The 27,500-nt window shown below is 45.3% G+C and overlaps 1 protein-coding gene across 1 annotated transcript in view; it reads left to right on the top strand.

Annotated features, from left to right (window-relative positions):
- Positions 1-20,503, top strand: part of nfrkb (nuclear factor related to kappaB binding protein) — a 26,861-nt gene extending 6,358 nt beyond the window's left edge. The window contains 22 exon segments of the mRNA XM_048229944.1: positions 2,091-2,175; positions 3,250-3,430; positions 3,976-4,087; positions 4,476-4,602; positions 4,915-4,992; positions 5,413-5,492; positions 5,767-5,810; positions 7,251-7,311; positions 7,699-7,873; positions 8,372-8,478; positions 9,082-9,205; positions 9,520-9,599; positions 11,601-11,785; positions 12,547-12,561; positions 12,563-12,821; positions 13,015-13,200; positions 13,354-13,632; positions 15,175-15,564; positions 15,566-15,646; positions 17,374-17,480; positions 18,477-18,612; positions 20,151-20,503. Coding sequence (XP_048085901.1) covers positions 2,091-2,175; positions 3,250-3,430; positions 3,976-4,087; positions 4,476-4,602; positions 4,915-4,992; positions 5,413-5,492; positions 5,767-5,810; positions 7,251-7,311; positions 7,699-7,873; positions 8,372-8,478; positions 9,082-9,205; positions 9,520-9,599; positions 11,601-11,785; positions 12,547-12,561; positions 12,563-12,821; positions 13,015-13,200; positions 13,354-13,632; positions 15,175-15,564; positions 15,566-15,646; positions 17,374-17,480; positions 18,477-18,612; positions 20,151-20,276 — 3,018 coding nt within the window. The 3' untranslated portion in view covers positions 20,277-20,503.
- The last annotated feature ends 6,997 nt before the right edge of the window (positions 20,504-27,500 follow it).

The raw sequence follows: 27,500 nt of genomic DNA, 5'->3' as shown, positions 1-27,500 counted from the left end.
AGTACCAAGCCCTGTCTATACACACACACACACACACACACACACACACACACCAACCAGCTAGTACCAAGCCCTGTCTACACACACACACACACACACACACACACACACACACACACACACACACACACACACACACACACACACACACACACACCAACCAGCTAGTACCAAGCCCTGTCTATACACACACACACACCAACCAGCTAGTACCAAGCCCTGTCTAAACACACACACACACACACACACACCAACCAGCTAGTACCAAGCCCTGTCTACACACACACACCAACCAGCTAGTACCAAGCCCTGTCTACACACACACACACACACACACACACACACACACACACACACACACACACACACACCAACCAACCAGCTAGTACCAAGCCCTGTCTACACACACACACACACACACACACACACACACACACCAACCAACCAACCAGTTAGTACCAAGCCCTGTCTACACACACACACCAACCAGTTAGTACCAAGCCCTGTCTACTCACACACACACATATACACACACATACACACCAACCAACCAACCAGTTAGTACCAAGCCCTGTCTACACACACACACACACACACACACAGCAACCAGTCAGTACCAAGCCCTGTCTACTCGCTCACACACACACACACACACACACACAGCAACCAGTTAGTACCAAGCCCTGTCTAGTCGCTCTCACACACACACACCAACCAGTTAGTACCCAGCCCTGTTTACTCGCTCTAACACACACACATGGGTGTATGTATGTATATATAAGTATATATACTCTTTTGATCCCGTGAGGGAAATTTGGTCTCTGCATTTATCCCAATCCGTGAATTAGTGAAACGCACACAGCACACAGTGTACACACAGTGTATGTGTGTGTGCGCAGGAGAGAATGCTGTTTCTGCGTGGCCAGTGTGAGTGTGTAAACTCTTGTGTATGTGTGTGTGTGTGTGTGTGTGTGTGTGTGTGTGTGTGCACATGAGAGAATGCTGTTTTTGCGTGGCCAGTGTGAGTGTGTAAGCTCTTCAGTGTATCCCACAGAATTGAATTCCATTTGTGGTGGTTGGTTTGCAGAATTAACTTGAATACAACAGTTTTTAACAAATTAGCACAGCGTGGTTATGATGCTAACCAGATTTAAGCACAATTTAGTACAACCTGGGGCCTATTGCACAAAACTAGGATTAGGGATTAAGCCGGGATATCTTGGTTATCCTGGCTCAATTTATCCGTGATCTGGTTGCACAAAAGCGGGATAGGGGGCAGCAGGATATGTTCACCATCACCATGGCGATTTATTCTGTGGAGCTAGCCTGCTCCAGACCAGGCTAAGTTCCAGGATCTATTTAATCTCATTCCTTATCTCAGTCAGCAGTCTCCACAAACGGAAACCAATAGTTATTCCACTGCCCACTACACATTGTTATCACATATACCTAGACCCACTGTCATTATTTAAACGTTTGTGATCATTAATTGCTTTTACATACTCTACTCCGACCTGTAAATGCGACAATGTGGCGTCAGGGAGTGCCCTAACTCATTCCGCAGCGTGGTGGTGGAACTAGTTGCAATATTCTCCTTAACAGAGGTGTTGCTGTTTGTTGCTGTTGTGAAGCGGCTATCGGCTACCTACTTCCCACCGTGAAAGAAGCATTGAAGCCGCTCTAGTTGCCATGGTGAATCAGTGAATCTGTGATTCGATTGGTGGGGTCTATTTGAGGGCAGTGGTGGCACTTATCAGGATAGGTTTCACCTGGCTTGATGAATCCGTGTCTGCTCATCCTGGCTTGCTCGTTTTTGCAACCAATTAAGCCTGTACGGTCTTGTTTTGGATTCATTGGCGCAGCTCAGTAACTTATCCCGGATGTCTTAATTCTGCTTTTGTGCAACAGGCCCCTGGAAAATCATTGTGTGGTGGTCAATGTTGATATTGTGGTGGGCCGCCACAAATAAGTCAATGTATAGGAAACACTGCTCTTGTGTGTGTGTGTGTGCGCATGAGAGAATGCTGTTTCTGCGTGGCCAGTGTGAGTGTGTACAGTAAGCTCTTGTCCATGCTGTGATGCTGTTGCAGGACCACCCCGACCTTGTGACGCGGGAGCTGCACCTCGGCGACATCATGTCTCGCGTCAACATCGGCAGGAAGGGTTCCTCCATGGGTGAGTCTCTGTGTTCAGTACAGGGTTCCTCCATGGGTGAGTCTTTGTGTTCAGTACAGGGTTCCTCCATGGGTGAGTCTCTGTGTTCAGTAAGGGTTCCTCCATGGGTGAGTCTCTGTGTTCAGTACAGGGTTCCTCCATGGGTGAGTCTTTGTGTTCAGTACAGGCTCCATGGGTGAGTCTTTGTGTTCAGTAAGGGTTCCTCCATGGGTGAGTCTGTGTTTGACTTCTCAGAGTGGCTGCAAACAGGCATACTGTAGGCTACTCAAACATGTCCTAAAACAACCCTTAGCGTTCGTTTTCAAAACTGTGCAACTCACCGAGTGGTTAGTGGTGTTCGTTGATTATTAAAAGCAAATATACCGGTGCAATGTATGATTTCCAGCCGTCTTATTTGCTATTGTGGAACTATTCAGAACCGGCTCAATATTGGAACCTGAAGCATAGGCGGTGGCGCCAGTAATATCAGCGTGCAATGAGTCTTCCAACAGAAATCAATGGGATTTTACAAAATGCCAAATAAAACCGACAGAAGCTGTATTTGGCTCTGCTACTTGTTTTGGAACATCAAAGAACACTGCTAACCACTTTCGGTGAGTTCGTAGTTTTGAAAACGGAGCGGTGGGGTTGTTTTTAGGACATGTTTGAGTAGCCTACAGTATGCCTGCTGGCAGCCACTCCTGACTAGTCAAAGGCGATTCAAAAGCGAGTCAGAAAGGTCGAGACAGGACCAATCGTCAAAATTTCGATTGTCTACCACTCTAGTTCATCAAAACAAACCAGAAAAGGGCCTTAAAGTGCTAAAAAACGGAATTTTCCTTGTAAGTGTTTTTTAGCGTGTGTGTGTGTTTATGACTGACTGTGTAATTCTCGTGTGTGTGTGTGTGTGTTTGTGACTGTGTAATTCTTGTGTGCGTGTGTGTGTTTGTGACTGTGTCTGTGTAATTCTCGTGCGTGTGCGTGTGTGTGTGTGTGTAATCATGACTGTGTGTGTGTGATTCTGACTGTCTGTGTAATTCTCGTGTGTGTGTGTGTGTGTGTGTGTGTGTGTGTGTGTGATGTCCTTCCCATCAGCGCTGTTGGATCTGTCGCTGCCTAAGAAGCGTGCGCGGGAGGAGAGGAAGAGGAGGAAGATGCGTCCTACCATCAAGATGGAGGCCGAGGACCCGTCAGAGCTGCTCATGTCCACGAACGCCAGCGCCACGGCCGGCCTCAGCGACACCCCTGCCGCACCCCTGCCCAGCGTCAAGGAGGAGTGAGGCCCCTTCCTTCCCCTCTGTCTCTGTCTCCCCTGAGGATCTTGTATGTTGTTGTGGAACCTGAAGGGTCATACCATATGTGTTGTGGAACCTGAAGGGTCATACCATATGTCTTGTGGAACCTGAAGGGTCATACCATATGTCTGGTCATACCATATGTCTTGTGGAACCTGAAGGGTCATACCATATGTCTTGTGGAACCTGAAGGGTCATACCATATGTCTGGTCATACCATATGTCTTGTGGAACCTGAAGGGTCATACCATATGTCTTGTGGGTCCTGAAGGGTCATACCATATGTCTGGTCCTCTCCTCCTCTTCTCCTCCTCTCCACCTTTCCTTTCATCCCCTCCTTTCCTCTCCTCTCCTCTCCTCTTCTCTTCCCCCTCCTCTCCTCTCCTCTCCTCTCCTCTTCTCTTCCCCCTCCTCTCTCTCCTCCTCTCTCTCCCCCTCCCTCCTCCTCTCTCTCCTCCTCCCTCCTCCTCTCTCTCCTCCTCTCCTCATCTCATGTTGTGCTCTGTGTTGTCTGGCGCTCTCTCAGGCCCATGGAGGAGTGTCCGAGCAGTCCTGCTGCAGTGGAGGAGATCGCTGTGAGCTTCTTCCACCTGCTGGAGAACCTCCTCAGACAGGAGAGCCTGGCCACCTCTGCCCTGGTCATTATCACCGTTTTCTTATTTAGTTTATTACTAGTACTGGTACTTTTATTTGTTGTTGTTGTTGTTATTATTATTATTATTATTATTATTATTATTATTATTATTTTGGCTATATGACTTCTTTAAATTGTTAATTTTAATGTTAATGTAATGTTTACCGATGCTAATACTGCAGATGTCATTGTAACTTGCTTTCTGTACACTGTCACTGATGCCACTACCACTGCTACCTTTAAATGTACAGTTTATGTTCAAGTTCATAATGTGTGTCGTCTTGGCGTGTGTGTGTGCGTCTTGCGTGCGTGTGTGTGTGTGTGTGTGTGTGTGTGTGTGTGTGTGTGTGTGTGTGTGTGTGTGTGTGTGTGTGTGTGTGTGTGTGTTCCAGCTGGAGGAGCGTATTCAGCAGTGGCAGACATCTGCAGCCAGTACACTCAACCCCTGGTTCTCTCTCGCCCCCTGCTGGTCTGAGTTGGTACAGCCGGCACTGCACTTCCTGGCTGGAGAGAGCAAGCGTGAGTTAGAATGAAAATCCCCTCTGTTGGCGCTAGTGACCCCTGTCCCCACTCCCTCTGTTGGCATTAGTGACACCCCCCACTCTCTGTTGGCGGTAGTGACCCCCACTCTCTGTTTTCTGAGTTCACTGAATCACTTACAGTTGTTGCCATATTAATAGTACTCAAACAGAGTAGCTGTGTGTGTATGGTGTATGGCTGCCCATTGTGTAACACTGTTTCTGAGGGTGATTTTCATGGTCATTCTGTTCTAATTAGTGTATTTAAATTGATAGTTGATTGGTTAATTGGCTGTTGTCCCTCCCTCCACAGCTGGTGTGATTGGCTTACCCAGCGGCTTCACCCCGTTTGTGGAGTTCCATGAGCACTCGCAGCAGTGGAAGTGGCTAGGTAAGAAAATGCTGAGTCAAGGCTACCACCCTCTGCATCCATCACCTCTGTCTCTGTCACGGCTCCTACACAGCTACGTGCGTTGCAGTGCTGGAGACGCATCCCATTCACTTTACATGGGCTCACGTCATCCGTTGCCCAACTGAATTGTGGGTCCGTTGCGTCACGTTTCTCCCGTTGCTCGCTTTTGAGAAGTTCCGCTGTTGCTGCACCGACAGACAGCACCGGCCAATCGACAGATGGCACCAACCAATCAAATTACGGTTATACTTCAAGTCATTTGCATAGCTACCGTCGGGAACACCCACTGGCATGCGTTGATGGAACGCAACTGTGTGTAGAAGCCGTCAGAGATTTTGCTGACTCTGCAGTTATTAAGAGTACTGACCAATAACAATGTGTGTGTTTGTGTGTGTGTAGCTCCCGTGCAGGATGGGGAGAAGGATTTGAGTGCACTATGTCAGCTGTGGTTGGAGTCCAAGGACCACATAACCAGCAAGGTAGAGCCAGTGTCTGTCACGTGTTCATTTCCCATGGAGCCAGTGTCAATAGCAAAGGCGTGTGCCAAATACCATAAACGTAAACACAGTAGCAAATTATTAGAGCCATCTGGGAGTAGAGTTGACTCCTCATTTGTAGTCAGTAATGTTTTGTGTTTAATGTTTTGAACTGAATACTTATCTAAGACTGAGAGATTCGCTTTGAGGTTTTTCCCTGTTAATTTACGGCCTGTTTATCAGAGGTCATTCATGTTGTTTATTTTTCTTGCTGCAGGAAGGAGACGAGGCCGCAGACGGAACGCCACCAGCCCCCAGAGTGTAAGAGAGAGCTATCACCTCTAGCCCCTTCAGGAGAAGCCTGTGCTAGCAGTTAGCGCTCTGCCTGTGTTGGCAGTTAGCGCTCTGCCTGTGTTGGCGCAGTTAGCGCTCTGCCTGTGTTGGCGCAGTTAGCGCTCTGCCTGTGTTGGCGCAGTTAGCGCTCTGCCTGTGTTGTGTTGGCAGTTAGCGCTCTGCCTGTGTTGTGTTGGCAGTTAGCGCTCTGCCTGTGTTGGCAGTTAGTGCTCTGTCTGTGTTGGCAGCTAGCACTCTTGTTCCAGTTTTATGATATGCTCCACCTGTAGTAGAAGTTAGCGCTGAGCCAGTTCCTCCTATAGTATCACTCATAGATGCACTCTTTAAAACAGGGCGTCTGTGTTGGTAACTAGAGTCATATGGGCCCTGACCCCTGACTGCTTTAGTGCACCAGCGGAGGGGCAGCAGAATGAGTGAGAGCAGGCCGCTGTCCATGGTACCTAAACCTGGCTGACCTGCCGAGAGAACGCCACGTTCAGACATGATGGACTACATTCACATGCATTTCAGTATTCCGGTTATTGGGCTTACCCAGATTTTGATCCTATTCAGGATATGGTGTTTACATACACACAGAGAATTATTGGTTATTAATATTCCTGTATACATTAATACTAGTATCCCAGTTATCAACAATAACGTTAAGCACACCATATCCTGGTTTCTAATGCAGTGGCATGCATTAGAAACCGAGATCAGGTGTACAGTATACATGAAACAGTATCCTGGTTTCCATCTAGCATAACCAGGTTACGCCACACCAGGATACTTCAAAATCGGATATTAGATAACATATATATATATATATATATAGTAGATTTAGTTAGTTATATAAGTTACATATAGTTAGATAACAAAATATATATATATATATATATATATATATATATATATATATATATATATATATATATATATATATATATAGTTTAAACTAGTTTTTATTGTATATTTTGATAAAATTTGAAGTGATTATTTCGTCTTTATGACAAAAACTGCTGGTGGTAAAGTTCTGAGGCTGTCACTAGAGGGAGTCCTTGCACCACTGGTGGTATGTGTACTACTGTTTGAGAACCACTGCGCCATAGTCTCCCACTGCGCCAGAGTCTCCCACTGTGTTTTGGATGTTTGAGAAGCACTGCGCCATAGTCTCCCACTGTGTTTTGGGTGTTTGAGAAGCACTGCGCCATAGTCTCCCACTGCGCCATAGTCTCCCACTGTGTTTTGGGTGTTTGCCGGTGGATTGTCTGTTACAGAATATAATCACATATAATAATTGCAGTGATGATGATGATGATGATGATAACAATAATAATTACAATGGTAATAATAATAATGTAAAATAGATTAAAGCTTAATAATTGAGTTATGTCCTGTATGCTGACCCCCTCCTCCTTCCTCTAACAGATGGACGGACTACGTGGTGAGACCCAGCACTGGAGAGGAGAGACACATCTTCCAGGAGCAGGTTTGTCCATGTCCACACACACTACACACACACACACACACACACACACAGCTGCCTGCTGTGCCTGTCTGTGTGTCTGTAGCTGTCTGTGTCTGTTGGTGTGTCTGTCTGTCTCCCACAGCTGTCTGTGTGTCTGTCTGTGTGTCTGTAGCTGTCTGTGTGTCTGTCTGTCTCGTAGACAGCTACACAGACAGCTGTAGGAGACAGACAGACAGATATAAAGACAGCTATAGCAGGTAGACAGCTACAGCAGCTGTAGCTGTCTACCTGCTATAGCTGTCTTTATATCTGTCTATCTGTCTCCTACAGTGTGTGTGTGTGTAGTGTGTGAAGTGTGTAGTGTGTGTGCGTGCATGCGTACTAAAGCTCCCTCTGACTGTGCTACAGGAGCAGCAGCGCTATGATCAGCCCCATAAGGCCTTCACCTACCGCATGCACGGCTTCGAGTCGGTGGTGGGGCCCGTTAAAGGCGTCTTTGACAAGGAGACGTCTCTGAACAAGGCCCGCGAACACTCCCTCCTCCGCTCCGACCGACCCGCCTACGTCACCATTCTGTCCCTGGGTGAGTAGAGTCTGTGGGGTCAGTTCAACTCTACTGAGGGGTCAGTTCAACTCTACTGAGGGGTCAGTTCAACTCTACTGAGGGGTCAGTTCAACTGTATGGGCTCAATTCTACTGTGGGGTCAGTTCAACTCTACTGAGGGGTCAGTTCAACTCTACTGTGGGGTCAGTTCAACTCTACTGTGGGGTCAGTTCAACTCTACTGAGGGGTCAGTTCAACTGTATGGGCTCAATTCTACTGTGGGGTCAGTTCAACTCTATGGGCTCAAGCTTACTGTGTTTGAAAAACTAAAACTTGTACTTCATAAGAGAGTAAATGATCGTGTTGGTGTTTAATGCGTAATAAAATTAAATTAATTAAATGCTGGCTTGGTAGTAAATGTGGATATATGAGATATTTAAGGTATTTGATAGTGAAAAACACTAGATATTAGTATGGAGATTTGTTTTGGAGTGGAACAAATAGGATTAATGGTCTGTGTGTGTGTTCTCTCCTCAGTGCGAGACGCTGCAGCTAGGTTGCCCAATGGAGAGGGTACGCGTGCAGAGATCTGTGAGCTGCTCAAGGACTCCCAGTTCCTCGCCCCCGATGTCACCAGTGCGCAGGTCTCTACACACACACATATATGCAGACACACACACACAAATCTCAACACATACCTTCAGCATGTAAACAGTCAAGTCACTCAGCTCTGCCTCATCTATCTGTGTGTGTGTGTGTGTGTGTGTGTGTGTGTGTGTGTGTGTGTGTGTGTGTGTGTGTGTGTCGTACTTAACTGAAAATGGATGTGGTGGTGATTATGTCACTAATTTGCGCACTGCAGACCTTGCAGACTGCTGTTCATTTCTTTGAGTTGTCAGATACATCATCTGTGTAGCCAAACATTATTACCGGTATGTTTTGGTATAAAGGTAGAGCTTCCATATTTGCAAGTTACCTCAGTCTGTCTCTTGATCTGGCACTTGCTGCTGGTCTGTCGCATCACTTGGTAACAATGACAGGTTCGCTTGCATGACGCATGCAACAGCACCTAAGCAGATTTTCTAAAATCATAAAGTTAACTCCTTAATATCTATGAAAATGTGCTCTTCAGTCAATTGTCTTGAGATCCCGACTGCCATTGTAGACATGCCTAGTTAAAGTATATTTTCCTTAAATCTCAGTTTTGAATTCTATAGTGACGTGTGTGTGTGTGTGTGTGTGTGTAGGTGAATACTGTGGTGAGCGGTGCTCTAGACCGCCTCCACTACGAGAAGGACCCATGTGTGAAGTATGACATTGGCAGGAAGCTGTGGATCTACCTGCACAGGGACCGCAGTCAGGAGGAGTTTGGTGAGTCTTACTGCTGCCCGCTTCGCGACACTCCAGTGTGTATACAGCCCTAATCATCAGAGTGTGTGTTGTACACCTGCGAGTGTGTGAGACATACAGCTGTGTGTGTGTGTGTGTGTGTGCGCACCTGTGAGTGTGAGCACAGACATGTATACAGCTTTGTGTGTGTGTGTGCGCACCTGCGAGTGTGTGAGTGTGAGCACAGACATATATACAGCTGTGTGTGTGCGTGCTTGCACGCATGTGTGTGCTAACAGCTTTGTTTTCTTTTCTTTGCACCTGGATTCACCAGGCCCAAGCAGGATAAAGCCTAGCTCTCAGGCCCTAAAGCAGCAGCAGAAGCGCGCAAGCCAAGAAAGCTCTGCAGCAGAAACCCAAACCAGCCACTAAACCTGTGAGTGTATTATTACACACACACGATAAGCGCGACAATAATTAATGCAGCACACGCACACATACACAGCTGTGTGTGTGTGTGTGCGCACCTGTGAGTGTGAGCACAGACATATATACAGCTGTGTGTGTGTGTGTGCGCACCTGTGAGTGTGAGCACAGACATATATACAGCTGTGTGTGTGTGTGTGCGCACCTGTGAGTGTGAGCACAGACATATATACAGCTGTGTGTGTGTGTGTGCGCACCTGTGAGTGTGAGCACAGACATATATACAGCTGTGTGTGTGTGTGTGCGCACCTGTGAGTGTGAGCACAGACATATATACAGCTGTGTGTGTGTGTGTGCGCACCTGTGAGTGTGAGCACAGACATATATACAGCTGTGTGTGTGTGTGTGCGCACCTGTGAGTGTGAGCACAGACATATATACAGCTGTGTGTGTGTGTGTGCGCACCTGTGAGTGTGAGCACAGACATATATACAGCTGTGTGTGTGTGTGTGCGCACCTGTGAGTGTGAGCACAGACATATATACAGCTGTGTGTGTGTGTGTGCGCACCTGTGAGTGTGAGCACAGACATATATACAGCTGTGTGTGTGTGTGTGCGCACCTGTGAGTGTGAGCACAGACATATATACAGCTGTGTGTGTGTGTGTGCGCACCTGTGAGTGTGAGCACAGACATATATACAGCTGTGTGTGTGTGTGTGCGCACCTGTGAGTGTGAGCACAGACATATATACAGCTGTGTGTGTGTGTGTGCGCACCTGTGAGTGTGAGCACAGACATATATACAGCTGTGTGTGTGTGTGTGCGCACCTGTGAGTGTGAGCACAGACATATATACAGCTGTGTGTGTGTGTGTGTGTGTGTGCGCACCTGTGAGTGTGAGCACAGACATATATACAGCTGTGTGTGTGTGTGTGTGTGTGTGCGCACCTGTGAGTGTGAGCACAGACATATATACAGCTGTGTGTGTGTGTGTGCGCACCTGTGAGTGTGAGCACAGACATATATACAGCTGTGTGTGTGTGTGTGCGCACCTGTGAGTGTGAGCACAGACATATATACAGCTGTGTGTGTGTGTGTGTGTGTGTGTGTGCGCACCTGTGAGTGTGAGCACAGACATATATACAGCTGTGTGTGTGTGTGTGTGTGTGTGTGTGTGTGTGTGTGTGCGCACCTGTAGTGTGAGCACAGACATATATACAACTGTGTGTGTGTGTGTGCGCACCTGTGAGTGTGAGCACACACACACACACACGCACACACACCCGCACGCATTAATGCAGCACACACACACATACACACACACACACACGCATGCGCACACACACACACCACACACGCACACGCAGCACACACACCATGCGCTGCGAGCACGGACACATACACACACACACATCACACGCACCACACGAGCACACACACGAAGGCTCTGTGTGTGTGTGTGTGTGCGCACCTGTGAGTGTGAGCACAGACATACCCGCGGACCTTGCGTGCAGCGGAAACCCAAATCAGCTAATTTAACCTGTGGCTCTACAGAAACCCAAATCAGCCACTTAACGCACGCACGCTCACACCCAAGAGAACAGCGAGATGAGTAGATATATTGGATGACTCTTTACAGTTGCTTCTTGATTGCTGCTTGTGTGTTTGTGGAAGTATATTGATGACTCTTGCTGAAGCTTTAGATTGCTGCTTGTGTGTTTGTGAAGTATATTGATGACTCTTGCAGAAGCTTCTGGATTGCTGATTGTGTGTTTGTGTGAGTGGGTACCGCACCTGCCGCGCAGCTCACACCCAAAGAGGGGAACGAAGCGAGGATGAGTGGAAGTATATTGATGACTCTTGCTGAAGCTTCTGATTGCTGCTTGTGTGTTTGTGAAGTATATTGATGACTCTTGCTGAAGCTTCTGATTGCTGCTTGTGTGTTTGTGAAGTATATTGATGACTCTTGCTGAAGCTTCTGATTGCTGATTGTGTGTTTGTGTTCTGCAGAAGGGTGTGGGTAAAGAGGCGGGCACTAAGACCCCGGGGACACCTGAGGCTGGTCAGAGTGGCAGTGGCGAGGGGGGTGCCCTGCCCCCTCCCCCCACCACCCCCTCCAGTACACCCAAGTCCCCCCTGCCCACTGCGACCCCCACCAAGGCTGGCATCCCGGACACCGTCAAGACCAGCCCCAGGTGAGCTCCACCTTCACTCCACCCACACTGCGTAGCACACCAAACCTACCATCACCAAAAATCACCAATAGACCTTCTCAATAGCTTTCTCAACAGGTAGCTAACAACCTGTTGCTATTTGTAGCTCTCTCAGCAGGGTAGCTAACTACCTGTTGCTATCTGTAGCTCTCTTAGCAGGGTAGCTAACTACCTGTTGCTATCTGTAGCTCTCTTAGCAGGGTAGCTAACTACCTGTTGCTATCTGTAGCTCTCTTAGCAGGGTAGCTAACTACCTGTTGCTATCTGTAGCTCTCTTAGCAGGGTAGCTAACTACCTGTTGCTATTTGTAGCTCTCTCAGCAGGGTAGCTAACTATCTGTTGCTATCTGTAGCTCTCTCAGCAGAGTTGCTAACTATCTGTTGCTATCTGTAGCTCTCTCGGCAGAGTTGCTAACTATCTGTTGCTAGTAGCTCTCTCAGCAGGGCTAACTATCTGTTGCTATCTGTAGCTCTCTCAGCATGGCAGCTAGCTATCAGTTGCTATCTGTAGCTCTCTCAGCATGGTAGCTAGCTATCAGTTGCTATCTGTAGCTCTCTCAGCATGGCAGCTAACTATCTGTTGCTATCTGTAGCTCTCTCAGCAGAGTTGCTAACTATCTGTTGATGCAGTTGAACTGATAGATGCTACACAGGATTCTCCATATTGCACCATATATTATCTTTATGAAAAGTAAAGTAAAATTACTGTTGACACTAAAGATGTACTTTCTCTTGCCCCCGTAGTGTCCTGCTGGTGTCCCCCCTCCATGCCCCAGCTGGGGACCCTCCTCTCTGCCGGCCCTGCTGGAGCTCAGGTCTCGCAGGCCTCTCCGCAGCCTGGGGCTCGAGTAGTGAGCCACCCCGCGGCCGCAGCCTCTCTGCCCCAGGTGCGGGTGGTGACGGCCCAGTCAGGGCTCCAGAGCTCCGCCGGGCAGCAGCAGGGGCACACGCTGGTCCACTCGGCTCCGCAGCACATCAGGGTGCCCGTCAGCGTGGCGCACAGCAAGGGCATCACACAGGTGCCCACCGCAGTGTTTCTTTATGTAAAGTACAAATGCACACAGTGTCCAGTGGACCTGTGTGTGTGTACATGTCTGGACTGCTCACGTGTCATTGTTTCATGTGTCATTTGTCATTTGTCTGTGTATGTATGGTTTAATTGTGTTTAATGTGTGTGTGTCGTTCGTGCGTGCGTGCGTGTGTGTGTTCCAGACGGTGGTCAGTCTCCCGGTGAGGACCCAGACTGCTGCCGGTAGTCCTGTTCATGTGCAGACGAGTCGCGGCCAAACCACACTCACCGTCTCCGGCATAGCAACCGCCGTCACGGCAACCAAGCCTCCTAGCAGCAGCCCGGGAAGCCCCGCCCAAACACAGCCTTCACCTGCCATCCTCAAACAGGTACACACACACACACACACACACACTTTCCCCTACCACACTGAGGCTTCACACACATACACACACCACACACACATGCACACACACACACTCTCTTCCTTCCCCTGGTTCCACACCAGCCCTCACTTTGCTCTGCTTGTGGGTTGGTGGCAGGTGGCCATCACGGGTCAGCTGGGGGTGAAGGGGGCAGGAGCGGGCATCCCGCTGACGGCCACCAACCTGCGCATCCAGGGCAAAGACGTGCTGCGTCTGCCACCCTCGTCCATCACCACGGACGCCAAGGGCCAGACGGTGCTGCGCATCACGCCCGACATGATGGCCACACTGACCAAAACGCCCATGGCAACCGTCAAGCTCACGCCCGACATGCTGACCTCCGCCAGCGGCGCCACCAAGGGGCTCTCGGCCACGCTACACGTCACCACCCCGCAGGTAGGTATCGGTAAGGAACCGGTTCCAAATGTTCCGATCCATCGGAATCGTAAGACATCCAAACGTTAACAATTCCACTAACGATTCCAATTCCAAAGCTTTGTTTTAAAAATGTTCACTTTTTTAGAAATTTTAAAGTATTCAACTTCTGTATTGTTATTACTGTACTGTTCTTCTGTATTGTTATTACTGTACTGTTCTTCTGTATTGTTATTACTGCACTGTTCTTCTTAGGCTTCTTCTTATTATGCTCTTTTTATCTTCTAACACAGTTAATGCAGCTTCAACCGTTTAACGTAGAAACTTCATTCAAACTATGTTACGTAGGTCTTACTTAGGACATGTGGGCTTTTTATTTTTCATCTTTGTAACTTTTATACTTTTTAAAGTATTAATTATTAACTTTTAAAAAATCTCCATAGACTTAACATTGCGATTGTGACATCACAATACGGCCATTAAGCAATTAGAATCCTATACCAGGTGGCCAGGCCACCTGCAAACTGTCATTTTCTCAGGCTTTAAGCATACAATATCATTGTCTTAAGACTACACATCCTGTTCAACTGTTTCCTCTGCCCACAATTGTTTCAAAATAAAAGTCCTCACCACAGTAATTCACTGTTAAACAATTTAACCATTTAAACTATCCACCTATTTAACTGTTCAGCCATACCAACTACATTAAACCACCACCTACCTAGCAAACAACATAGTAACCACCTCAAGGACCATAGCAACAGCCTAGCAACCATGTCAAATACCCTAGCAACAACCTAGCAACCACTTCCACAGTTACAACCTAGCAACCAAAATATAGCATCCAATGAGTTTATCCTAGCAACCAGCATAGCAACCACCACAACTAACCAAGCAACAGCCTAGCAACCACCTCAAGTACCATAGCAACAGCCTAGCAACCATGTCAAGTACCATAGCAACAACCTAGCAACCACTTCCACAGTTACAACCTAGCAACCAATATAGCAACCAATGAGTTTAACCTAGCAACTAGCATAGCAACCACCACAACTAACCTAGCAACAACCTAGCAACCACCTCAAGTACCCTAGCAACAGTCTAGCAACCATGACAAATACCCTAGCAACAGCCTAGCAACCATGTCAAATACCCTAGCAACAGCCTAGCAACCACCATAGCAACCAATAGGATTACCTGAGCAACCAGCATAGCAACCACTTAATTTGGCATTACAACCAACATATGAACCCTAGCAACACCATTGCAGTTATATCTGCATTATTTGTTTTTACTCTGTATGTATCTGTTTACATCATATTTTTTGCTTTTTCATGCACTGTATTTCCTTCAGGAAATTCTTTTCTAGTTGCACACTTGATATTTATTCTCTAAAAGCACTTTAAATTAGACATTGAAAGTCAACAACTCTCAAAGTCATCCTGTGTTCAGCAAATGGTACAGGAATCGATATGGGAATCGATAAGGAATCGCATTGACAAGCAGACTTTACAATGGCATCGATATCGATCATTTCTTAACGATGCCCATCCCTACCCGCAGGGTGCCGAGGGGAAGGCTGGCACAGTGAAGGGCGCGTCGGACGCCACAACAACGTCCACGGGGGCCATCCGGCTCATGCCCGCGCTGGCCGTTACCATGGCGAGTGAGCAGAAGGGCCGCAGCTTCGCGGCCACGGTGGTCAGTCCCACGGCGTCCTCAGCCGACGCGGGGGGCAAGGTGGGCACCACCATCCGCATCATGCCCGGCCTGGGCGTCATCTCGCCCCAGAAGCCCGGTGCCGCTGCTGCCGTCGCCGCGACGACCAGCGCCACGGCTACCGTCTCCCTGGCTGGGAAGCCCACCACGGTCACCATAGCGACCAGCTCTGTGGTGGGAGGGTCTAAGGGCATCACGATCGGGCCGGGAGCGGCGTCTGCTGGCGGCCACGGAAAGCGCCTCTCTGTCGTTAAGGCAAGGAACGGTTACTGTACGGCAGGCACCGGTCAGCGCCACAGTGGTCAGCACACAAGGAGTAAGAGTGTGTGTGTGTGTGTGTGTGTGTGGGGTACACATTGGTCAGCCAACAAGCTGTGTGTGTTTGTGTGTGTTAGGGCTGTCACTTTACGTTCGAAAATCGATTGCACAATCGATTGGATCGAACAACACAAGTTTCGAAAACTAAAATAGGGAATCGATTTCAACCAAATATTTACACTATTCATTTTAAACTAAATAAACAAATAAAAAAGATAGATGTAACAATTCACAAACAATAATATAAGAATATAAAAGAATTCCGAAGTGCAGTAAGCATTGCGAAAGCTAAAAAGTAAGGCTGTCAAAATAACTGATTAATTTCGATTAATTAATTTGAGAAAAAATAACTGATTAAAAAAAATAATGCAGATTAATCGATTCTGTATGACCTTTGACCCCTGAAATGCCTTGTATGTGAAAAAAAATGTCTTCCCGACGCACTTTTGAATTTATTTCCTCAGCATATTAGGTCATATCATAGATTATTATGGCCATTATTTGAACAGTGAAAATAATAATAAAAGAGTTTTTGAACTTTAATGTCACTAATGCTGATTATTCAATGATTCATTTGAATTTAAATATTTAAAATACTTTCTCAGGAAAAAATATATATGCGATTAATTTAGATGAATTAACCACAGAGTATGTAATTAATTTTTTTAATCGATTGACAGCCCTACTAAAAAGAAAATTCCCACCAATTTTACGCACTGGGAACAGCTGTTTCAATCAGCTGCTGTGCTGCTCGTGTTTTGTCAGAAAATGGAGGACAACGCGATCAACCTGTGCGACATGTAGAGAGACAAGTGATAGGCCCTAATAACTTGAGGAGTTCGATGTGGAAGTACTTCGGATTTTTGGTATATCAAACTATGGAGAAGAACAAAGCGGTAGGCTACGCAAACTGTGCAATCGAGTTCTACGGAGGCGAAATTAGTTTGACATTTCTAATCGTAAACACAGACACAGCTACGTTGAAGACTGCAGTCATGTTACTGATGTAATGGCAGTCCACTCGGCTTATTGTTTTTCGAGAATGTTGCACTCCTGTTTGTCATTGTGCGCGAAACTTCACGCCAATAAATCATCAGAAATATTGCTGGCTTGCGTCTACAAGCGCCCTCTTTACGTTCGTCCTAATGCCTGTTAGTTGTTTGTGGATTGGCCTATATTTGGCGTTGAAAATGGAAACGTCTTTAGACATAAAAAATCGATTTTACAATCGATTCAATGAACACTTATGTCTCAAAAATCGAACAGGATTTTTTCACAAAAGTGACAGCCCTAGTGTGTGTTGTGCGTGTGTGTGTGTGTGTGCATGGCTGTGTTTTTGTGTGTGTGTGTGTGTGTGTGACCTGTTGCTATTTAGCTCTCTCAGCAGGGTAGCTAACTACTTGTTGCTATCTGCGTTCTTGTGTGTGTGTGTGTGTGTGAGCGTGTGTGTGTGAGAGCGGGAGCATGAGAGAGTGTGGAGAGATAAATGTTACAGGTGGATTCTGGCTTGTGTATATTTACATTTCAGGAAGTTCAGACAATTTTTGGGATAAGTGACTCAATTATCTACATACATTTACAAATTAAATTGAAATAAAAGATATTTTAAAATAGCATTGAAAGATAATCATGCCTGTGAGTAGATGTATCTTAAAGCTTGCTATGTGTTGTTTCCCTTTTTATGACTTCCTCTTTCTGACTTCCTCTTTCTGTCCGTGTGTCCAGGGCAAGCTTCCTGCTCGCATCACCGTGCCCCTCTCGGTGCTCAGCCAACCACTGAAGAGCAAGAGCGTGGTGACCACGCCCCTCCTCAAGGGCAACATCAGCACCAAGTGAGGCCTGAATATTTGAATATTTTTCACTGTGTGTCTTTCCTATCGGAGGGACGTTTTGCAAATTCCGACAGTTCCTATAATTGTTTGAGTAGTTGGGGCAGCCGTGACCTACTGGTTAGGGGTTCGGGCTTGGAACCGAAGGGTTGCCAGTTCAATCCCCGACCAGTAGAAAAAATGTGGGCGGGGGAAGTGGTTGAGCACTGCTCTCCCATGCCCACATCCACGGCTGAAGTGCCCTTGAGCACCTAACCCCTCACTGCTCCCCGAGCGCCGCTGTAGCAAGGCAGCTCACTGCTCTGGGTTAGTGTGTGTTCACCTCACTGTGTGCTCTGTGTGTTCACTAATTCACGGATTGGGATAAATGCAGAGACCAAATTCCTTGTATATGCAAGTATATTTGGCCTAGAAACCTGATTTACATTTACATTAGCTAGTAACTACGCGTTTCATTACTTTATGGCCAATCATTGGGCTACTAATGTGTTAAGTCATCTCAGAGTTCCGTACGAATCCGTTCCGAATCGCGTGTTCGAATCCGTTCGTGTGTACGAATTCAAACAGAGAAAAAGCCATGTAGTTCTAAGGGTAGCCTCTCCAGTTAGTAGTTAGTAGAAATGTGTCAGAAAGCCCCTAGTGTGTGTGTGTGTGTGTGTGTGTGTGTGTGTGTGGCCTTCATTTCTCATGTTTTCTCATGTCTCATTTGACTGTGTGTGTGTGTGTGTGTGTGTGTGTGTGAGAGAGAGAGAGAGAGAGTGAGAAAGAGAGAGGGGCTGCTCTGAAAGTCATGTTACTGTTTCTTCTCTTCCTGTTCCTCCCACTCTTTCTCTTTTTCACCTCTTTTATCTCTCTCTCTCTCTCTCTCCATCTCTCTCTCTCTCTCTCTCTCTCTCCATCTCCCTCTCCATCTCTTTCCCTCTCTCTCTCTCCCTCTCCCTCTCCTCTCCCTCTCTCTCTCTCTCTCTCTCTCTCTCTCTCTCTCTCTCTCTCCTGCAGTCTGAGTACTCTGGGTAGGAACATCATTCTGACCACCATGCCCGCTGGCACCAAACTCATCGCCGGGAACAAACCCGTCAGCTTCGTCACGGCACAGCAGCTACAGCAGCTGCAGCAGCAGGGCCAGGCTACTCAGGTACACACACACACACACTACACACACACACACACACACACACACACTACAGCAGCTGCAGCAGCAGGGCCAGGCTACTCAGGTACACACACACACTATACACATACACACACACACTATACACATATACACACACACACACACACTACAGCAGCTGCAGCAGCAGGGCCAGACTACTCAGGTACAGGCTACTCAGGTACACACACACACTATACACATACACACACACACTATACACATATATATACATACACACACACACACACACACACACACTACAGCAGCTGCAGCAGCAGGGCCAGGCTACTCGGGTACACACACACACACACACACACACACACACAGACGTAATTAAAAAAAAAGAACGGCTATTTCCTAAAATGCAATGTTTTTTTCAAATACTGTATTTTCAAACACAAAACTACAAACAGAAAGTGCAAGTCTTGTTATCTATTTTTAGACACCTGTGCTAGCAACCTTAGCTTATAAATAAAATAATGATAAAATAAATATTATTACAAATTAGAAAAACAAACAAAAAAAACATAAAAACAGGTAGGCATATGTGTGTTTCACACCAAATAAAAATATTTTCCTCTCATAACTTTTTTAAACCTGGCATATCTGTATACCAACAATAGTAAACTATTACTAAACCACAAGGCCTACAATAAAGTATCCTGGTCAAATCAGTTCCTATCGCGGGTAATCTGAGTACCCAGAAGTTCGCATCATGTTGCGGGTGACTTTGTAGTTCTTTTGAGCCCTACTTCTACTAGCCCTGCTGTCTGTACCACATCCATTACGGACACTTATCATCACGATTACCACTGCAACCTCCAAGGTATGTTGGGCAGAGGGTCGTAATAAGCATGGTATGCTTAGTGGACACCGTCGTATACAGGCAAAGACGCACCTCCATTCACAGACGCACTGTGACTATCACTGTCAATAGACAATCGATCATAATCTCCAAAAGGATATTCTCCATCAGAATAGGTGAATAACATAGCCTACCTAAGACTTTATCACACGAACGTTTTTCAACATTAGGTGTAGGCCTATTTCTGCTTTAATTTGTGCAAAATTATGGCCTGCATCGCTTCCGCGTCATTACAAATGCGATTTTGTGTTTGAATCAAGCTCTGGATGTCTAGCAATAGTGGAGGAGAGTACAAATGAGATTTGTCACCATACTTGGAGCTATTGTCTATTTTAATCAGTATTGTTGTTTGTCGCAATTAAAAATGCCCTCAAGGGCCGGATTACATTATTATTTTGACATACGTCGCGGATTTGGCCCGCGGGCTGGGTGTTTGAGACCCCTGGTATACACACACACACACACACACACACACACACACACACACACTACAGCAGCTCCAGCAGCAGGGCCAGGCTGCTCAGGTACACACACACACACACACACACACACACACACATAAGCACTGGCAGGTATTGTAGCCACACCAACACTGAGTGTTACCCATGCTAGAGCGAATGCATAACTACTAATATATAAATGTGTGTGTGTGCAGGTGCGCATACAGACCGTTCCTGCTCAACAGCTGCAACAGCGAACGGCTGCAGGATCCCCAAAATCTGTGTCCACTGTTGTCGTGACAACAGCACCTTCCCCCAAGAAGACCCCGGACCCTCAGTGAGAATCACCCCGACCCTTCTGACCTCACAAGAAGAAGGGTGTGTGTGTGTGTGTGTGTGTTTGTACGAAGGTGTGTGTTTGTGTGTGCATTTCTGAGTCTTGGAAGAACTCTAGTTTTGTGTAAAAGAGGGCCTTTGTGATAAAGTGTTTTTCATAGGATGTTGTTATTGATGTAAACTGACTGATTACCTGCTGGTATACTAATAATAAACCATAATAATAAGTCAAGTCGGCTTTATTGTCAATTTCTTTACATGCACTGGTCATACAAAGAATTGAAATTTCGTTTCTTACTTTCCCATGCAGACATAGACATACTTTAAATACAGACATAGACATACTTTAGACATAGCCATAGACAATAAAAAAGAAAAATATCCAGACATTAAAGTGCGAGACTAAAATATAGAACATATATTAAAATATAGAAATATAGAACATATATCAAAAAAATAGAGGTAGTTGTGTTGTATATTTACATAGTCCTAGCGTAACCTTCTGACAGAGTAGTAGTAGTAGCAGCAGCAGCATTGTGGCAGAGTGATCAATAACATTGATAACATTTACATGAAGTTCAAACTTGTGCTTGTGTGTACTGTATATTTACATTGATATGCAGTCATTTCAGGTCCTGGGATCCTAGGTTCCTGGCTGGCTGGTGGTGGGGGGGCTGTCAGTGATGGGAGAGTGGGTAGAGTGTTCAGCATCCTGATTGCTTGGTGGATGAAGCTACTTGCAAGTCTGGTGGTACGGGAGCGGAGGCTCCTGTACCTCTTTCCAGAGGGCAGGAGGCTGAACAGTTTGTGTGCAGGGTGGGTTGTGTCCTTGACGATCATTAGTGCTTTGCGGGTGAGGCGGGTGGTGTAAATGTCCTGCAGGGAGGGGAGTGGTGCTCCAATGATCCTCTTAGCTGTGTTAACAAATGCTGGAGGGTCTTCCTGTTCTGATCTGTGCAGCTTCCGCCCCACACTGTGATGCAGCTGGACCACGATGCTCTCGATGGTCCCTCTGTAGAATGTGGTCATGGCGGGGAGGCGTGGCACTTGCCTTCTTCAATTTGCCTCTTCTTGCGCTAAATTGAAGAAGGAAGTGCCACGCCTCCCGTCATGACCACATTCTACAGAGGGACCATCGAGAGCCTTGTGTCCAGCAGCATCACAGTGTGGGGCGGAAGCCATTTCAACCGATGGAAGTATGATGATTTTATTTCAGCACCAGGTGTAAAAATCGTTCTGCCACAGACATACTAGAGAGGGTAAATCTAATAGCCTCACTTTTTCTGGTGTGTGGGCTATTTGTCTTATTTTTTATTACCAATTGTGCAGCAGATTCTTTTCAAGCAACTGGTCCCAATCACAACTGATAGTCAAGTCAAGTCAAGTTTATTTATATAGCACATTTCATACACAGAGGTCATTCAATGTGCTTTACATAAACAAAACCAAACAATAATAACAAATAAAAGCATAGAAGGGCAATATAGTCAAAGAATAGTTAAAAGGTAAAGATCATAATAAAAAGAAAACATAAAACACATGGTAAAATCATTTAAAAATAAAGAATAATTAGTAAGCAAAAACAAAGGCAAAAGTAGTAAAAAAGTAATAAAAGACAAGGTAGAATAATTATCAAGGCAGATTCAGAATTTGTAACTCGGCACAGTTAGCAGAAAGCATCTGAGAACAGTTTGGTCTTAAGTCTAGATTTAAAACTGGCTACAGTTGGGGCCTTTTTGATGTCATCCGAAAGTTGGTTCCACAGCTGAGCCGCATAGCAGCTAAAAGCTGCTTCACCATGTTTAGTTCTAACAGCAGGTTTTACTAGCAGGTTTTTCACCTGGGACCTGAGAGGACGAGAAGGTGTGTACTGCTTAAGCATGTTTTTTTTTTTTTTTTAAGTATATATTTTTGGGCTTTTTATGCTTTTAATTATAGGACAGTGGAGAGTGACAGGAAGTGAGTGGGAGAGAGAGCAGGGGTGGGATCCGGAAAGGACCACGGGGCGGGAATCGAACCCGGGTTGCCGGCATACGGTGCAGGTGCCCCAGCCAGTTGCGTCACAGCTGGGGCTGCTGAAGCATGTCTGATCGGTATTTAGGTCCTGCTCCATTTAATGATTTATGAACAAGCAATAGTGCTTTAAAGTCAATTCTGTGACTTACTGGAAGCCAGTGCAAGGACTTAAGAATTGGAGTAATGTGGTCAGTTATTTTAGTTTTTGTTAGAATCCTAGCTGCTGCATTTTGTATCACCTGAAGCTGTTTAATAGTCTTTTTAGGAAGGCCTGTGAACAGCCCCCTGTGAACAGTCCATTGCAGTAATCAACCCTGCTGGAGATAAATGCATGAATGAGTTTTTCTAAGTCATGTTTTAGATAGATAGATAGATAGATAGATAGATAGATAGATACTTTATTGATCCCCAGGGGAAATTCAAGGTCTCAGCAGCATACAGACAACACAAACACATTCTTTAACAGCAGAAAGAGTAATTAAAGTATATAATATAAAAACACAACTAAGCAATAAGGACAGTAGAAGATAAATAATATACTAAAATACAAATTATACTAACTAAACTTAAATACAATATATAAAAATATACTAAAATACAAATTACAAAAATACAAATTATACTAACTAACACTTAATCTAAATCTATTCTAAAAACAGTATCCACATAGTGGTGATTAATCAATCAAGAGGCGCTTGCAATGACTGAGGCAGGGACTGAGCCTGTGATTCTCTGTGCATAGTAAGGTGCTCTAACGTGCTCTGTGTGAATGAGTGTCATGGTGGTAGTGCAATGGTGATAGTGCAAGTGAGTAAGTCCAACAGTTCAAGTGCAAGTTTTGACATCAGCCCTCTAAGTTTGGCAATATTTTTGAGGTGGTAAAAAGCTGATTTAGTTATCGCTTTCATGTGGCTGTTGACATTTAGATCACTGTCAATTAATACACCAAGATTTTTAACAGTATCCTTTGGCTTCAACCCTTTTGTGTCAAGTAGAGTGGCAACCCTAAGTCTAATTTCCTCCTTTTTACCAAATATAATTACTTCAGTTTTTTCTTTGTTCAGCTGATATGTATGTGATAACAGCTTTATTCACATAAATCTGCAATTTCATGTTTAATGCTGACAAGAAGTCAAAAACTGTGTAGCCTACAAATACTGTGTTTAGTCTTTTTTTAGCACATCATTTGATACATGTGAGAATGCTGTAGGCCTGTAGGCTATAATGCTGTAGGCTACCGGAATGCTGTAGGCCTGTAAACAACTTAAATCTTATTGATGTATTTATGATGTGTAAAAGACACACATTTTCAGAAAATTTAATTCAGTTTTCCCATTTCCAATTTTATTTTTGTTTCTTTTAAATAGGACATTTTTAATTGATAGACCTAAGTGTTACAAGAGGTTACACAAGGCCCAGCCTACTCAAAAGTGTTTAATATTCTGTTATTTTATGCTTGGTTCTAGTGCAGAACATGTGCTTCAATGCTGACCTGATGAATGTGTGCCATAATGGTTTATGGGGAAAACATAATTTAAGCATTTCAGCAATACAGGGGGGTGCTAAGCCATTAAGAGCTTTAAAAACGAAAAGTAAAATCTTAATAAATTCTGAATTTAACAGGAAGCCAGTGCAATATAGCTGCTGCATTCTGATGTAAGTTGATAAAAAAACACTTCTGACCACACTGTTGATTTAGAGGCAATCCCGTGAGTCACGTCAAGTCTAGACTGCCGCTGGAAGAATGTCTGTCTACCGTCTTTTCTCACTGACACCAGCAGACCGGGCCGGCCGACGCTATGTGCCCTAAGCACCAGGGCCGGCGCTAGCCATTTGGGTGCCCTAAGCACAAATGCTTGATGGTAGCCCCCCCCCCCCACACACACACACACCACCACCACCAAAGGAATAAAAACCATTCAGAATTTCTTAGTTAGTTTTTTTTTTCTAATTGCAGTTTCACCAACAGATGTCGCTCTTGGCCTAGTATGAACTTCTTGGAAATGACCGTATAGAACAACAACTAGTCAATTTATCTAAAGCTGTCTAATTTGGCAAAATCATATCATGTTCAGTTGCAGGGTTTTTCCAAAGTTCACCTTACCAAGAGTTGTTCCCAATCATCATTTCATTACGTTGTGAAAGTGTCACTTGTAGCGTTACTTTTTCACTACACAATTAGATCGTTTGATCATAATTGATAACAAACGCCAAAAAAGCGTCCTGAAATGCAAATTTTTTTTTTATTTATTTATTTAAAACATTGTCTTAACTGCAAGTGAAGCGCGAGCATCATCCCGCTGTCTCTTCTTTTTCCTTTTTTCCGCCCCCGACTCTTAGTGCCTTTTGGAGGCCACATGTCTACTGTCTGCCAAATTTGGGATTGAGGAATAATCGAACAGACCACTGGGAGGTGGGGGAGGGGGGCACCAGAGGGAGACTGGAGAGAGGGCTGCACAGGAGATTCACCTTTTTCTCGACTAATTTGGTCTAGGCCTATATTACTTTTGTATATCTTTTGCATATGAACATGTTTTAGACATATTTTATTTGTTATTAATACTAGTAGCCTATTGTGGTGATTTTTCACGACCCAGATTTTTTGGTGCCCCCCCCCCTCAGGCACTTGGTGCCCTACGCACAGTGCGTGATGTGCGTGTGCGGAGCGCCGGCACTGATGGAGCTAGGCGGCTAAATTTGTCTCTTTCACCTGGTTGTCATTGAAAAAAAAGATTTGATTGTGGTTTCTGCAAGCTCACTATGGATTATAGGTCAAAAGTTGAATGAACGAGTACTTACGTCCTTTCGATTTCTTACAGGTTGGGTCGTTGTTGCCCACAACACACGTGAGCGCCCTCATGTGGAACCAGAACGGAAACTGCAACCAGTTCAGAAACCGGAAGTTTCCCGAGAGTGGCGGTTCTCTCAAAGATTGAATCTTTGGTTCTCTCTGACGATGCCGTCTAGCGATATCTGTGGTCGTAATCAGTCCTTCACTGACCAATCAGCGTTCATTAGCAGAATGCTAGCATGTTATGGGAAACAATAACTCAACCTGTAAGAAATCAAAAGGACATAAGCACTCGTTCTTTCAACTTTTTACCTATAACCCATGTTGAAGTTACACAAACTACTATCAAATCTGAGATTTGTCAACGACAATCAGGTGAAAGAGACAAATTTAGCCATCTAGCTCCATTGACTCCCATTCATTCTGCACTCATGGCGATCGCCCCCAGTGGAACTCTGGTGGAACTGCATCCAAAATTCGGTACAATGGGACTTAAAGGGGTGGTTCAGGATTTTGGACATAAGACCTTATTTCCAAGTAAGCAAGTGTGATATTTATCAGTGGAGACCGTTTTCAGCACGTTTCATCCAGTCCTTCTAATTGCAGAGTTCGCAGGTGCTAGGCTAGCGCAAGTCAACGGTACATTGTGAGTTGTTTCTTTTAGTAAACTCTATACAAACAATGTTCTCACTAGCTCCACTGCTGAGAAAACGCATGGGACTCATGGGTTGTAGCGCTGTCCTATTGCGTGCAGAGGGAATTGTACAGACAGCTGTTTATCCCGGCCCTTGGATTGAACCCTGCCAACGGTGTGTTCCCAGACCCAACATCTCAACGGTGTGTTCCCAACATCTTGATGTGGCTCTGGCTTGTCAGGATACCAGTCAGCATGATCACCAGACAAACAGGCAAGTTGTGCTGAACTACTATCACATGAAGTGTGGTTCCCTCTAGTGGCCAGATATGTCTATTACAGAGCCAACATCAGTCCTTAGTGCCCAGATGTCATTTCACAGCTTAAGACTTTCACAGGAGATCCATGATTGATAATATTGTTTTTCTTTAATATATTAATATATCAACTTAGCTTGCTTACAGCTTTTGCATGTCACATGTGATCAATACACCTGTAATGTAGTCTTACAGCTTTTGCATGTCACATGTGATCAATACACCTCTAATGTAGTCTTTATTAGTCTTTTATCTGTCCTTGACAAGTAACGTAGTGCGTCAACTACAGACAACACTGTATTCTGTCTGTTACAGCACAGACTTATAGAACAGTGAATCAGCAGCTGATTCTGATTAATATCTTTACACACACACACACACACACACACACTCAAAATGAGACAAATATAGAAGAAAAGAATGGCCCAGACATAGAAGAAAAGAACATTTTTATATTTGTTGTGAAACTACAAAACATTCTTGTGCTGGTGACATATGTACAATTCTGCTTTGACATTACAGTGTCAATGAAAAAAACAAACAAAAACAAATTCACAGCTTTTAGGAGTCACGAGAAAAGAAAGACAACAAACCCAAATCACAAAAGTGCAATAAATACATGCTGGATTTCACACAACCGCCTCAATGGAAAGACTGAGGTCTTCGCCACCATTTACACAACTGATTAAAAAATAAAAACCTGGAAAACAAAACAGAAACTTCTATATCAACCTACAATGACAATCATTTGTTACTACCAGCTTGAGAAGTGACGGTGATCGTTTTTTCATTTGAAAATTGATTAAGCAAAGTTTGGGTCTCGGTCATGGAAAACGTCTGATTGTGCTGATGGTCTGAAGTAGTAAAAGATTCAAAAAGAAAAACAACATCACATAAGCTGTACTCTGGAGATGAGCGCACATAGCGTAAGTTACATCCGAAGACCCAGAGCTCAGACTCCCCAGCATGCGTCCAGTGCTCTTTCCTAAGACTCTGATCACACACACACACACACACACACACACACACACACAAACACACACACGTCTTCCATCAGCACCGGGACTCAACCCTCAGTCGAGAACACCCCACCCCTGTACACGGTCCTCATGACCTCGGCCAAGGGCATCTGGAACGGGCAACACACCCATAATGACCTCGGCCAAGGGCATCTGGAACGGGCAACACACCCATAATGGACATTACACCTGACCTATGCTCTGCTTTGCTGGTGTTTGCTAGACGACAGCTGACGAACGTGAAAGTCCGATCAATGTGTGTGTGTTCCAATTAGCACAACTCTTCAGCCAGATAGAGGAGCTAGTTAGTGAAATCCGCTGTTTTAAGTGCACAGGCAGAACCTATACATGGCCAAGGACTTCTACTCTCTTAAACTAGGTTGTTCCACCGCTCCAAGGACTTCTACTCTCTTAAACTAGGTTGTTCCACCGCTCCAAGGCTGAAGCGAAGC

This window comes from Alosa alosa, chromosome 2 (assembly GCF_017589495.1).
Source record: "Alosa alosa isolate M-15738 ecotype Scorff River chromosome 2, AALO_Geno_1.1, whole genome shotgun sequence".
NCBI lineage: Eukaryota > Metazoa > Chordata > Actinopteri > Clupeiformes > Clupeidae > Alosa > Alosa alosa.
Note: the sequence above shows the minus strand (reverse complement) of the source record. Positions and strands in the feature narration are given on the sequence as shown.